Source organism: Falco peregrinus, chromosome 4, assembly GCF_023634155.1.
Source record: "Falco peregrinus isolate bFalPer1 chromosome 4, bFalPer1.pri, whole genome shotgun sequence".
Lineage (NCBI taxonomy): Eukaryota > Metazoa > Chordata > Aves > Falconiformes > Falconidae > Falco > Falco peregrinus.
This window is the reverse complement of record NC_073724.1, coordinates 97,502,452-97,518,014: the sequence shown is the minus strand read 5'-3', so window position 1 is coordinate 97,518,014 and position 15,563 is coordinate 97,502,452. Positions and strand designations below refer to the sequence as shown.

Sequence of the window (15,563 nt, the reverse complement as noted above, 5' to 3'; positions counted from 1 at the left end):
AGATTAAATAGATCTCCAATCTTGTCAAGGCATTCACATTTGAAAACAAAATTGATATTTATGGTATCACTGTTAAGTGTGTGTGGAAATGATCTTAAAGGGCCAAAATTTTAGGAAAAATTGAATTTGCATTTGTTTGAATAAATGAGAACTACTTTATTAACATGGTTTTCTCTGTAATGTCTTCTCTTGTAGACTGCTTGCTTCTTGCTGAGAGAAAGTGTTTGCAATCGAATATCAAGAAAAATAATTTCAGCACTTGTACTTCAAAAACAGATGTAATGGGTAGCACATGGGATAATTCCTTCAATGATAGGTTGAAGCGACAAGATCAGAGAGGCTTGGAGGGAAATGCAAGAGAAGATCAACCTGCTACGTCATTAAAATGCGTAGAAGTATCTAATACACAGAAAGAAGACACAACAACTTTAAAAAGTAAAATAATTCCAAATACAAGTAAAGCTCTAACTTCAGCATGTCTAATGGCAAGAAAGTGTTCCAGATTGCTCCCTAAAGGCTGTTGCTTAGAGAAGGGTGAGGAAGATGAGTACGTGAGTGCTAACATGAACAATGGAGATACTGTACTTCAGAGCCCGAAAGAAGAACTTGTGTGGTCTTCTCCTAGGGATAATGAACACTTGATTGACGTGCACCGTGACACTATATCTGTGACAAATAGCAGTTGCAGTAATACTCAGAGTCAGATCAACTTTTGCATAAATGGAGTCAGTAGTGATTGTTGCAGTAAAATACCAACGGGTAGAAGGCATGCTACAGACTGGCGGTCAGTAGTTGATGGCAGAGAAGCATGTGAACCTTTGGGAATAAACTACTCAGAAAATTGTAGTATTGGATTAAGACAAAGTGAGAAAACGGATGCAGCTGCCTGGTCAGAAGTTGTAGCCAACAATGAAGAGCCAAAGTCAGCTGAAAACAAGGAAAGCCCTCAAGCAGCTGCTTTCAATAATGTAGCTGTAGAGTCTGCTAAAGAGTTGTTAGATTGTATAGATAATAATTCTTTAAATGAGGTAATTTCTGAAGAAGATAAACAATTCGTACCTATGTATTCCAGCAAAAACCCAAATGAGAACCTGAAGAATAAAGGGAAGTCACCAGGAAATCTTAATGCTTGCAGTTTGAATCTGGGCTTTGGTGGCTTTCAGACTGCTTCCAATAAACAGATTAAATTCTCTGAATTCAGTATAGCGAAAGGCAGAATGCTTTTCAAAGATATTGAAAATGAATGCTTTGAAGCCTGTTCAATGCAAAGAGTCGGAAACTTTTCAAATAAGGTTAAAAAGGCAAATATGTTTTTCTCAGATTCAGAAAGCAAGTTGGGTGGTAATTTATCTGATTCTTTAGATTCACAGACAAGTTTTCTTAATCCCAGGCTTACACAGTTTATTCCACATAAAGTTGGCTTGTGTAAAAGCTTTCCTAGAAGTCCACAATCCTTGCAAGAAACAAATCAAACCTTGACAGCAAGCCAAGAAGCTGAAATTGCTGAACTTTCTAGTATTCTGGAAGAAACAGGTAGTCAATTTGAATTTACACAGTTTAGAAAGCAAAGTAACGTACAAAGTCATGCCTTTCAACAATTTGGAACTTTAGAAACATGTGGAACAAAGAGTGTGGAAAACATTTTTGAAAAAAGGAAAGATGCTGATTTTTGTAGCACTTTTAAGTCTGAAAATCAAGTGAAAAATGACAAGTATTGTACTAAGCAGGAAGACACAAATGAAGACTTAAAAGTGGTGGAATATGAAAAAGAAAATGCAGTGGTTTTACATAAAAATGACAAACACGTTACATTTACTAAATTAGACAGAAATAAAAGTAGAATATCCAATAAGAGCTTTCCAATAGCTAAACAGGACTGTTTTTCTAATTTTGTAGGCTTTACTTCAGCTGGAGGTAAAAAAATAAATATTTCTAAGGTGGCTTTGAACAGATCTACAGAGCTCTTCAGGGACTTGGAGGATGATGATGACTTGTTTAAATCTTCTGAAACTAGTACTAGATGTCACAATTCAAATGGGCATATGTCTTCTAACTGTAATTCTGTCAGATGCCTGACAAAAGAAAACAAACAAAAAACTGTTTGTGTTTCAGACTTCAAAAGCATAGATGCCATTTCCCACAATACACAGGAAAAAAATGATGAAAATACTACTACGCCATTTAAGGAAAATATGGAAAATCAAACAAAAAGATCAATAAATGATACTGAAAATGTTCATTTCAATAGTACTAATGCTATCATCAACAGTCTATCATCTGTTAAAAAACATAACCAGAATCTTAAAACTTTCAAACAATTTTTGAATCAAGGAGATGGCCAAGTTGAAGGCAGGTTGCAGGAAGACTCATTAGGTGTAGCATGTCTGGGAGATGCTGTTACAACTGCAGAAGAACATAATTTAAGTATATCAGATACAGTGGAGAACCTGTCCCCTAATGAGAAGGGAGAAGACAGAAAGGAAGATGAACGCTTGTCACAAAAATTTCAAACTCCAGCTGGTGGTGATATATCCAGTTCTGATGCAGCATTGGATCATTCTCTACACTTGCTCAATATACAGTGTGGAGGAAGAGGTGTAAATGTTTTGGACAACTCTGATAAACAAAAGATAAATTGTGAAAGTATGGAAGATGACACCACCCATGATAAGAAGCTGTTACTGAATGAAAGCAGAATAAAAATAGGTTCTTACCATCATCATCATCAAATACCTTTTGAGCAAGAGGTGAATTTTGAAAAAAATCAAGTGAAGGGGAGTTACCTAACTGGTTTTCATACTGCTAGTGGCAAGAAAATAATAATTGCCGATGGATTTTTGGCTAGAGCTGAACAGTTTTTTGCAGAAGATGTTGATGTAGGAAGGGAATATAATGATAATTTTGAGAATCTCATAAAGAAAAGGAAGCATGGTAAGAACTGCATAAAAGACTCTGATTTATGTATTGAAGGCATTGCTCAGTGTGATCTAGAAAAACCTGGAGATCAATTTAAGCTGGCAGTAGAGAGCAGTCCTGTTAAACGCACTGCGGTTCTTGATCCTGTTGAAGTAGATACATCTGTTAATCTAGGTGAAGGTTGTGGAAGAAGTTTGGTAACTTCATATGCACATAAAGAAGCTGATGTCAGACCTGGGGAGTCAGAATTTGAATCCCTTACTAGACAGGAGAGTGATACTTTAAGTAGAGCTCATTTGCCTAAAGATGGAAAACTGTTTGCAGAGAGAGAGATGGAATACTCCCCAAAAAAGAGCGATGATTCAGAAAACATACGTGATTTTCCTGTGCACTCTGCTGCATCTCTGCATTTAATGAAGGTATCAGATAACCTTGAAGATAATTCTGTACCTGGAGATAAAAAAAATACTTTTTTTGTTGAGTATAGTAACAATAGATCTAATCGATCCTTCCTCTTAAATTCAAAAAGTAGCTCTGTGAACTGTGACAGTAAGAAATTTGATTTAGAATGTTTAAATGAACCTTGTGCTGATAGAGACTGCTTTGCAGACACCATGGTTAATGCTTGCCAAAACCAGTCACGAGTCAGTCTTCCTGAAGATGAAAATAATTTAACCAGATTAAAAGAAACAACACTTAGTGTTGAAAATCAAGAGGGTAATCTGAAACAAACTGTGTTTAGTACAGCAAAAGGTAAAGCCGTTTCTGTTTCGGAAGGTGCATTAGCAAGAGTCAGACAGATGTTTCAAGATGACTACAGTGAATCTGTAAAATATGAAATTGAGACTAACTCAAGGACTGAACAAACAGAAGTTGCTGGAAATTCATTTGTCATTCATACTGAGTGTCCTAATTCTGCTAAGTTTTTTAATGCTACAAGAAGTGAAGCGAGTAATTCAGCTGCATCCCATTTTATTAAAGTAAATGTAAGTGTTAGTGAAAATGGTCACCAAGATACAAACACATTTGCAGATGCAAAGTCTGTTTCAAATTCTCAGAAGCGATGCTTTGAACAGAATATTGAGACTTCAGGGCACTTGCCTGTTCCAGATAAGCAGATAAAGCTGACAGATTCTTCTGTGAGCAGTCTTGGATTTTTCAGTACAGCAAGTGGTAAGCCTGTACAACTATCAGAAGAGTCACTCCGGAAAGCTAGACAGCTCTTTTCTGAAATGGAAGGTAATCATTCAGCCCATGTACAAGAAGACTTTTTAATTGAGGAAAATGTTGAAAAGTCTGAAATGTGCACTGAAGTAGTTCCTAGGAAAATGCAGATAGTGTTACCAAAAGGGGAAGAGAATGCCAGCACTGAATTGATTTCATATCCTGCTTTTGGGTTCAGCACTGCAAGTGGAAAGCAGGTAACTGTCTCTAAAAATGCCTATCAAAAAGCAAAGGCAATTTTAAAAGAATCTGTTGACTTTGTAAGCAGTGGGCTTTGTATTAGAGATCAGCTGAGTTCAGTTAAAGAGAGTGGTCAATGTATAAAATCTTTAACTGATAAAGTGAACTTAGAATCCAAAGTTGAGAAAAGCTGCAATGAAGACCTTGAATTAAAAAACTTCCACCCTGAGGAAATGAAGTCTTTTGCAAGCACTCACCATGTCAGAATGCCTGAATATATATCACATAGTAAGAAAACCAAGCAATTATCATCACTTAAAAATAGCTTTCAGCAAGAGGAGACTAGACCTTTTGGAAAAGGGCAGCTGAATCTGGGGATGAAAACAGAGTCCGAAGCAATTTCATGCAGAGCTACTGCTAAAGGAGAAACTAATCTTCTCCAGACTCCAAAAAACTACTTTGTAGTGGAGGCTGAAGAAAGTGCAAGAGCATTTATGGAAGACGATTTTTCTGATTCTGGAGTACAAACTAATGCTGCATGGACCTTCAGTAGCAGGCTGGATAAAAACTTCCAAACGAAGACCCTTGGGAAGAGGCACTATGAAGAAGAAAACTCACTTGGTAGGTCTTTATTTTATAGATATTCAAATCAATTTTCTGCACAATGGGTTGTTTGAGGGTTTTTTTTTGCATATCATGTTGCTTTTTAGGTTGTATAGAACTTTAAGTTCTTTCTTTAGGTGTCAATGACAAAAATTTTTGCTGCAGGTGATAGTTTCTCCTCTCTTTCCAGCCTTAAATGCACAGTACAAGCTAAATTTGCAATTAGTAATTTTGAGAGGTATGCAGGTTTTGTTGTTTTATAAAGTTATGGAAGAAAGCTGCTGCTCCTTTTCTGTCTGAGCAGACTTCCTTCTGGTTTTTTTCTCTGCATGAATCTAGTGTTTTTTCATTGAAAAATGAGTAGCAGCATTTCCCTTTTCACCTTTTTGTGCCTTGTAGGTGAGGACACAGTTTCACTTGTATTGAGATTGCTGGTCTGGTAAGAATAGTTGTTGGTCTAAAAGCATGGTTTCTTGCCATCTAAAACTGATCTGTCTCGGAGCTGAAGTGTTGGTACTTAATGTTTGCAGTCACTCAGACCTGTTCAGGGACCTGGGCTAGATGAGAAGTATTTATGGAAGGGTAGATTGCAAAAGTCGCTGCCTGGCTGCACAAGTTCAGGTACAAAGCGGGCAGGCTACTTTCTGGGAAAGTTTAAGTAGTTGTGAAAAGGCAGATAAGACTCTTACCAGGTCCAGCTTGAAACAGCAGTGCCACATTTGAACCACATCCATAGTTACAGCTTCTGTAAAAGATGCGTTAACCTCCGCTTCTTTAGAATTCTGCAGGGACTCTTTATTTGCAGAAAGTACAGCTGTGCTGCCAGCTGAAGTCCGCTGTGGTGCACTTTCTGAAGCAGACTGTCTTGAGTATGTTTGATAACTTAAGGCTCACAAACTTTGAGTTGGATGGAACAGACCTACTGTCCACAAAAGATTCTGCAGCACACTTAATTACATCTTGAAATCATTCTTGGTAACGTAATATGCAGTCATTCTGTACAGAAGAAACTTTTGCAAATTGTGAAGTAGCTCTGTGTTCAAAAAGGCTCTTGAATACAGGGGTGTGATCTGAAAACTTGCTACTTCTGCTTGCTCTGACTTCTTGAGTGGGTTTTTTTAGAAATTAAAATTACAGTATACAGCATTGGAAAGAAAATGAGCTTAAAAGGAACATCACTTTTAAAAATCTGTGGTTTTGTCCTAGGAGGACCTCCAATTAAGAGACAGCTACTGCTTGAATTTAACAGAACAAAGAATCCCCCCAGATCCTTGAAACCTTCAGTAAGCACCCCTGATGGTAATTTTAGTCTTTTTTGTGTTCTAATTAGTAATCTGATGTTGGCTGTTACCTTTAGAATTCTTCAATTTCAAATAAACTAACATAATAAGATTGCTTAACTGCTTCTTTTATCAATATAGTCATGGAAATTCAGGGTAGTTGCTATAGTAATGTTTCCACTGACTTGAAATCACATGATTAATGGTATGCCTTACTGTGTAGAATCTAAACGTATTACAGTGTACTGCTACTGCAACAACGTGGGTTAATTTTCACCTTGGTAGGAATTCAGGTTCTCACAATCCTAAATTTCATAAATTCTAGTCTCAGTAGGAAGAATATGTTTTATTGATCTGTAATTTCTAAGTCAAAAACTGTATCTGCAGGAAAATGAGAAGATACTGGGAGTTTTATCAGAAAATAACTTGTGAAGACTATAGTTACTGATAAGTGCCTACATTACAGATACTTTTTGTATTTTGAGCCAGTAATATGGAGGCTTATGAAAGTGGAATCAAGGTTTTAAAGTTTGAGTTGATGCTTTCTGTGAAGCTAGTTAGCGATTAGTATATATTAGCGTCGTGATTTTTTGGCTACAGTGTTTGGTTATGGGATAAGCTGTGTTCTTTAAGGAACTTGTTCTAAGCACTGCATGCTTTCATCTAGGATTCAGTAGTAGGATTCTTTAAATATATTGGTGTAACCAGTATATTGGTTCCTGAATGCTGTCCTAAATCTGTTTGAAGCATAAGCCCCGTGATCTGAAGTTTTAAGTGGAATTTGTAAGTTGCTGCCAGAGAATAATTTCATACCCTTCATATGTTAATATTACCCTACTCTGCAGCAGGATTTTAAGTGTTATTTGGTGGAACAACTGAAAACAGTTCTAATCTCCAGTACAGTCTTTGACTTCCAGAACACGTGGCATCTTGTACATATGACTTCTCATCTGAAACTTCCTTCTTTGTAGCCTAAGGACATATAGGACAAATTAGTTCCAGTTCTGGGCAGGCAGGATTTAGTTATGTTGGCCAAAATAAGCATGTCCTTCAATGTTGGAAAGAGGAGTTTGTGCAAATGTACCCATTTCTGTTACTACTACAAAATAAAAAAAAAGTTGAGAGTTCTAATTGAATGGTGAGTCTACCTGGCGTTAAATGTATGATAAACATTTCCCTTTGAGAAGCCTAAAACATCTTTCAAGCTCACAAACAGGAACTTTTGAGAGTTCAGCGTTGTTGTCACTTACCCTTTAGATCTGTCTGCAACTAGTGTGAAGATGTCTTATACAAAGATTTTAGCAGGGGGATGGGAGGGGGTGAGAACAAAGCTATTTAAATCTACTCTGGAAAATTTTCTATATATTTATACCATTAATATAGAAAAAAAAGTACTGTAAATATCTATCCATGTAATGTTACATTTCAAACTTTATTTTTCTAATTATCTTGCAGGCATTTTCAGAGACAGAAGAAAATTTATGTACCATGTTCCTTTAAAACCCATAACATGTCAACCTTTTGGGTGAGAAACTTATAATACATTTTAGAATTCTTCTAATGCAATTTCATAAAATCTCACAAGCCCTTGTAACTTTTTAAAAATACATGGTAATAATTTGCTACCCAACTTTATAAAAGTCTTAATAATTTTACTTCAAAATAAACAAATTGCCATATAATAAATATTGCTGCAGTAGACCAGTGAGATGCTAAACAAATTTTACACTTGTATTTTTGTTTTCTCAATAGTGGGAAATTAAGTATTATGTTTTTAAAATGTTAAAGACTGATACTTTGTCTTTGCTTTGAGGTAGTGTTGAAACTTGTGTCACTAAATTAAGAATACAAAAATCCTAACAAAGTTTTCTGCCAGGAAGCTGCAACCGGTATGTTTCAATGTTTTAATCTCTGTAGGGCTACTAAAGAACGACAAGAAGTCAAGAATCCTAACCTTACTCTACCAGATCAAGACTTCAAAGGATTAAAATCTAAACATACCATTTTTCAGCACTGTGCACTAAGGCAATCTTCAAATGCTACTTCTGGGTTTTCTACTCCATGTAAGGCCTCAGCAAAAGAGGGTGAAGAAACAAGAAGTTTGTACAAATCTGGCAAAACTGCTAAAACTTTCATTCCACCCTTCAAAACCAAGCTGACATTTTCTACAGGCGAACAGGGCAGCAGCAAAAGATGTGATTCACTGATCAGCAAAAATCTGACTGAAAAGACAGAATTGGGTCGGATCACAACTGAACAAAATATTGCTGAACCTCAAGATCACCAGTCTTACATCCAGCATATAGCAGACACTGACCTAGAAAATGGCAAATCAGGTATTTTCAGATTTTGATCACTTAACTATTGCGAATACTATCAAAATCAAACCTTTAGGGGTTTTGCATATTATGGCAGACTTTTTTTTTAAATAAAAAGAAACTTTTTTTTTTTGCAAGAAAATTAGGAAATAACTGCTTTCCTACTGTTTCATGTTACACTGCTGATAAAGCATATGCAACTCATCTCTGAAGTTAATTAAGAACATGAAAAAAACTTGGTTTCACACAGTGCTTCACAAACAAGATGGCTTATGTTTCATTTGATATTTAATTTTATATGCCTCTTAAAATATTCTAGGAACCTTAAAAGACTAGCCTTGCTTCATTCAGTTTTACAGAAGCTTGTTTTCATTCTGTTTTCTAATTAAAATGTAGGATTAACAATATAAATGGCTGTGTCATTTTCAAAGAGGCAGAGTTTAAATGCTCAACTGTTTGACTTTAGCATGTGGGCTTATGCCTTCCGAGCTCTTTTGAATATTTCAATGTGTATAATTTCTGTAACTATTACAATCACATAATCTGGGCTTTTTCAGATGGACTTACTGTTTGTATTTGAACAGGTGCATGAACATTTGCAGAATTAGATCCCATATTTACAGGTGAAAATCTCAGGATTATGACTTTGTAGTCATCAACTAATTTCTGTTCATTTGCGGTTTTCTATGAAGATAGTTCAGTCTGAGAAAAATAAGTGTATTTAAGTTGAGTTCAGGGACTTATTCATTTCATATCAATATTAAAACACCTTCAGTAAAGACTGCTTTTTAAATGCGTTAGTTTTGAAGAATTAGACATTGCAGTTTCTAAAAATAGTGTGGCTTAGAAAATATGCTTTTCTTAATCTGCTTGTATAGTGTGACTGTATATCTTAAATCAATATATACTGTTAACGGGTTTTGATGTTTTGGAGGGTTTTTTTAATTTGCAGCTACGGTCAAGACGATGACAAATCTCCGCTTTGCCAGAGATCTACAGGATATGAGAATTAAAAAAAAATATAGGCAAAATATTAGCTCCCAGCCAGGCACCCTTTATGTCATGAAAACATCTGCAAGAAATAGAATCTCTCTGAAAACTGCAGTAGAAGAGAAATCTCCTAGGTTTTACTCTATGGAAGAGGTATATTGATCTCTTTTTACTGTGTCTTTCCTGGGATGTGTTCCTGAAGAAAAGCAAACAAAAACTCAGTAGCTTTTGAATAGATAAATTCTTCAGTTTTGAGATAGGTATTTACAGTGGCTGTTATACCAGCTGCTAATTTTTAAGTACCTTTGCATATCCACAGTTTTAAAGATTATTCCAAATAGTAAAGTCATAAATGTCTCTGTAGTGTTATAATCAAACAAGAAAAACATCAAACAAGGAAAAAATCCAACAATGATAGTTGCTATTGGCTTTTAACCCACATGAATAGCTATTTTAAGATAATGGTTAAAATTTAAGCTTAGCGAAGTGTATCAAAGCCCTCTTGCTTTTGGTACAGTGAAGGTACAAAACCTATGGAATTTTTTTAAACACATTTAAAGCACACTGATGCTGTTGTGCTAAAATAATTTCTGGGAATTCCTTCGTTCTCTTCGGTTTACATACAGAATTACAAGGTCAGGCAAAAGCTGTCTCAACCTCAAGCAAATATTTTATCTGAATTTATAACATTAGATATAAAAACTCTCAGCTGAATTCTTACTGTATTATTTCTTTTTCATCAAATTTTTTCAGCTGTACACATACGGTGTTACAAAAAATTGCATACAAGTTAATAGCACAAATGCAGAATCTTTCCAGTTTCTCATCAAAGACTTTTTCAGTAAGGAGTATTTATTAGCTGGAAATGGGATGCAACTTGCTGATGGAGGATGGCTAATACCTACAGATGACGGAAAAGCTGGGAAAAAGGAGTTCTACAGGTACTGTTACTTATGAACTTGAGACAAGTATGGTATTTATTAGTAAGTAATTCTGTTATCCCCTAGAATAAGTCCAACACAGTGGGCTTTTAAAGCCTCTAACTATTTTTTACTGTGCATTTTCAGTACACCTCTGCTAGTGTAAATGAAGATGCGGTAGGGTTGTCAGTTTATGATGTAGACTAATGTTAGTGATCCTCACTGACCATTAAATAAAACAAAGTCAATCTGGAAAATTCTGGGATTTCTTCAACAGTGTAAATAGTCTCCAAAAATTACAATTGTCTGTTAATTCAGCACTTACCACTTTGTTTAATAGGTTTTGACTTTAAGTGGAAAAGGATTTACCTTTGGGCTCTAGAGTTTCTTGATGGGAATGAAGGTTGATTGGGGAAGTGCTTAGGGCTTCTTTGTCAGGACAGGGATGAAAATTTTTTTCAATGTAATTTTTTTTTAAAGCTGACGTATGATTTGAATGAAGCCAAGACTTCAGTAGCAAAACTCACTGATCTGTTCAAGCTTTCCTTTGAGTATATGTAAGAAGCAAAAAAAGAAAAAAATGCACAAACAACGCTTGCTCTTGCACTCTTCCTAGTCCTTTTATCCCTCCTTTTGCAGGTCATTTCAGATGAGCTGGAAAAAAAGTTTGAGTGCATCTCTCCTAAACACTTTTGTAAAAATTGTTTAGTTTTACTGTAAGCAGGTTTGTACCTTTAACTTAATGAAAAGCATGTGCAATAGAACAAGGAACTACCAGTGCACTGTTCTTGCAGCAAAACTTCAGAAAATATTAAGCATTAGTTTCTGACTGACTTGGTATATTTGAGGTGCTCTTTTTTCAAGTCAATGTCACTGTTGGTATGCATTCATACAAACTCAAGGCAGGGACATGTATTTGAGTAGTATTTGTAGTCAAGCATGCATTGCCAACCTATGTAGTATCAGAATTCAAGAAGTTTGCAACATTTGCTTCCCAGTACCAAAGTGTGACAGAGACAGGTGTGTTCCAAACTCAAGGACTGCTTTTATTTGAAGCTTATCTACTTATCCAGCCTATATCTATCACCAGTTCAACGATAGAGAGACTATTAAGAAGCTATCAAAGTCTTGCTAACATACGCAACATCCACTGCCCTCCCCTTGCCCACAGCACCTGTTACTTCATCACACAAATCAGTTGGGTTGGTTAGGCATGATCGACTCTTAGTATATCCATGCTGACCATTTCCAACCACCCTCTTGTCCTTTGCTTGTTTAGAAGTGGCTTTTAAGAATTTTTGCACACTACTCTGAAAGTCCTTGAGTCTCTCTAACAGTAGAGTTTGTCTCCATGGGTTTTTTCTAAATCCTATAAGGCAGAGTTAATCCTCCCACAGTTTCCATTTTGCACCCTGTAGCATCGCATGCCCCAACTGTTTTATGGACAGCTATGGGATGTGTAGGCATATGCTATTGTGTAGTCACTCAGAGGCAGAGTGTGCAGAACTTGACCTAACTTGTTACTTGTCTGTTTCCTCCCCATTTGGCAAGTATTCTGCTAATAGCAATACCGTCCCTGATTCTGCGTTTCCTTCTAGTGGTGACATGATTGTTGAGTGTTTTGGGGATCTACCTTGCTTGATGGAATGCTCATAAAAGCATTTATGGTAATAAATAAAACATAAAAGACATGTTCATCCCTGTGCAGTTAACGGTGCAGGACCTCTTGCCTACATGTCAGTCTTCTGGAGTTGCATGCATTTTTAGAAAGCATGCTGCTCATTATTTTTTTTTCTCATGTGAAATTGCTATTTCTAGGCTGACAAGTAACACCGCTACACAAATTAATAGGAAACGTGAGTTTTGAGGTTGTTTCTGTCAAGAAGCAGTAGATCTCTGGGAACAATCTGCTGCTTAAGCATGTTGGACGTAATCTTGATCATTTCCACACAGTTTTCCTGATAATGGGAAAGGCATTAAAATATTTGCACAAAACACCTTATGCCTAATGTGCCAAATATTGGCCTTTTTAGGCCAGTAGGAACTTCTTGTTCCAGAGGCAGCTTGTCTTAATAAATCATTATCAGATGTGCTCCTGATTCTGTGATCCAGGCCATCAGGTATATGGCTTTCCCCACATTCATTTTTCAGAAACAGAAGAGAGAAACCACCAACATACTACTAAATACCCCAGAATAGCCACAGTGGTTTTGGTGTGAGAACCTGCTCTGGGTGGCAGTGTTGTTCTGACCCTGAATCCCAGATAGCCTCTTGAGCAGTTTGTAGAGGTTGTTCCCCAAGAGATTGGCTTCAGTTCCTGTATGTTTTCTGGATTTTGTTAGATGTTAAAGCATATGCTTGAGAATAGATACCTACTGGTTGGTCAGCTGAATCAGCCTTTTTGTCCCTTTAAGTATATTAACTGGATCTCCATCAACTAGAATATATGGGTCTTCATTTAGTTGTCTGTATTTAGAATCTTAATCTTGAACTGAATTCTGTATTCAGCTGAGTTGTATTGTCCTTCACAAAGGATTACAGAGTGTCTCCTAAAGTCTTGAGATTGATTTGCTCTCTTCTAATGTAGTAGTAATTAATTTGATGGTCATGTCTGCTCCATATCTTCCTATATATAACTTTTTGGGGTTTAAATTGTCTCTTTTCCTCAGGCAGCTGCAGTACAGTTCTTAAAATCTTGAGGCTTTATGACAAGTTGGAAATTGACTTTTTGATAGGCCTTAACTTGTGTTCTAATAAGTCTAATGGCTTAGTTCTTTGAATCTCTGGTCTAATTCTCTTCCTCCTTGAATTAAATGGCCTTCCTAGTGACTGAGAGCTGGAAAAAAGTAGATGTTTCCAACCTAACTCATGCAGGTCACGGTGGTACAGCTTGGACTCAACACGGAATGAAAGTCTATTTCAGTGGTCACCCAATGGAGAGAAGAAAGTTCTTCAGTAGCAATTGAAAGCTCTTTAAAATGTGTTGTCCACATGCATGCTTTAAAAAAAATAAACAAAACCAGAATATCCAAACCACAACTCCAGAAACCGTGAAGGTAGAGGGGGATGGATTGTAATGAGCTCATCAAGCAAGCAGGGGAAACTCCAGGGCTGAAGGGGAGCAGAGCACACCTCTGTCCCTCTATGCTATGTGCATAACTGCACGAAGCAGACAGAGCATGCTCCTGGAGCTACTGCTAGAGTCAGAAGTATCCATTTCAAGAATGCGTGCATCTATGTGTGTGCATGCTGCCAAAGCGTATGAGGACAAAACTTCAGTATTCAGAATAACTGGATCAGGTTATGGAGCGTAACCTTCCTGTTTTCACTGTAATAAATATTCCTTTGTTAACATTGCCTATGTACATACGCTGAATATAATGCTAGGAAGAAATATGCAAGTAAAAACTTAGAGTGAATTTCAGGTTAATTTATTAACAATTTATCTGCAGAGCCCTCTGTGACACTCCTGGTGTGGATCCCAACCTAATAACAGAGGCCTGGGTTTACAACCACTATAGGTGGATTGTATGGAAATTGGCAGCCATGGAAGTCTCTTTTCCACATGAATTTGCGAACAGATGTTTGACACCAGAAACAGTACTGTTGCAGCTGAAATATAGGTATGTGTATAGCAATGTATTTGGAGTTATAATTTGTGATACTGTGCTTTCTAGTTCATAATAGTACAAAATAAGCACTTCTACCTTGCATTTACTGTATCAGAATGTTTATATTGTTAAACTTATGCATATCAGTATTAAAAATTTACAGGGTCATATTTGCAAAAACTTAGATAATATTTGCTTTGCTACAGTGTAACTTCAGTCACGCAGATGGATTTGCTACAATTGTTTCTAAGGAAAAACAATGATGGATTTTGTTTGCTTTAACAAAGTGTCATTTAATTCTTTTTTGTAGGTATGATTTGGAAGTTGATAAAAGTAAACGATCAGCAATCAAAAAAATAATGGAAAGAGATGATGCGGCAGGTAAAACACTTATACTGTGTATTTCTAAAATCATATCGCTAAACACCGTTGCATGTCCTAGCAGTAGCAATAAGAATGTGGAAAGTAAAAGAGCAGCAGCAATAATTGAAGTTACTGATGGCTGGTATGGGATTAGAGCTCTTCTGGACCCACCTCTCAAAGCTTTCTTGCACAGAAGAAGGCTGACTGTTGGTCAGAAGATCATCGTGCACGGAGCAGAACTCGTTGGCTTTCAGAACGGATGTACGCCACTGGAAGCCCCAGATTCCCTTATGTTAAAGGTAAAACAAAGTATTAGTTCCGCTTGTTTGGATGTGACTGAGAGATGTGATAGGTGCTATTTAGTTGAGCCATGTTTTGGAAACAAACAGTTTTGTCGGGGCTTTATAAGCAAAAAAGTTTTGTCAGAGTTTAATAGCCAGATTTGTAAGACATGACACAAGGTAGCTGGCAGTATTCAATTGGGTTGGGAGACAAGTTTATAGTACAAAATTCTGCCAGGGTTTGCTGCATGTTTTCACGGTTCCAGCTCTTCAGTTTGATTAAGCACCAAGATACAAAAAGTACGTATCCATCACAGACAATATGGAAGTTGGGGGAAGAACAGAGAGGGGTGGAACCAGGTTGTAAGGATGGACTTGTGGAGAGAGAGGGTCTTGACTTATTTGAGAATGATTAAAGTCCTGGGTGAAGTGTCAGCATAAAAATTTTGCTCCTCTGGTATGAGGGAATGGCTTGTTTCATACGTGCTCATTTCCTAGAGAATTTTAACTCGTCAAATTTTCAGTTCCTGTTTAAAAATACATTCTTGGATGTGAAAAGAAACCTTGAAATTAAAATGTAGTATGTTCAGGTGCAAAAATTCTTAGCGAGGTCAGTGTGAAAATAGTCTTTCCTCTAGATATAGTAAGTTGGATATCTTTTTGACCTCCCAATGACAGTTTATCATTTAACATTTAACTTATTCAGATCTCGGCGAACAGCACTCGATGTGCACGATGGCATGCAAAACTAGGATTTCATCGGGATCCCCGACCTTTTCCTTTGCCTTTGTCATCACTTTACAGTGAGGGCGGTGCAGTGGGGTGTATTGATGTAGTTATTCAAAGAACTTACCCTATTCAGGTATGGTATAAATAT

General features: G+C 36.7%; 1 protein-coding gene across 2 annotated transcripts in view; it reads left to right on the top strand.

Annotated features, from left to right (window-relative positions):
- BRCA2 (BRCA2 DNA repair associated) overlaps positions 1-15,563 on the top strand; it is a 41,007-nt gene that overhangs the window by 14,189 nt on the left and 11,255 nt on the right. For both annotated transcript variants that reach the window (XM_055802456.1, XM_005241174.3), the window contains exons 11-19: positions 196-4,941; positions 6,130-6,222; positions 7,659-7,728; positions 8,121-8,539; positions 9,474-9,664; positions 10,265-10,452; positions 13,884-14,054; positions 14,353-14,704; positions 15,393-15,548. In XM_055802456.1, coding sequence (XP_055658431.1) covers positions 196-4,941; positions 6,130-6,222; positions 7,659-7,728; positions 8,121-8,539; positions 9,474-9,664; positions 10,265-10,452; positions 13,884-14,054; positions 14,353-14,704; positions 15,393-15,548 — 6,386 coding nt within the window. The remainder of the gene's footprint in view (positions 1-195; positions 4,942-6,129; positions 6,223-7,658; positions 7,729-8,120; positions 8,540-9,473; positions 9,665-10,264; positions 10,453-13,883; positions 14,055-14,352; positions 14,705-15,392; positions 15,549-15,563) is intronic.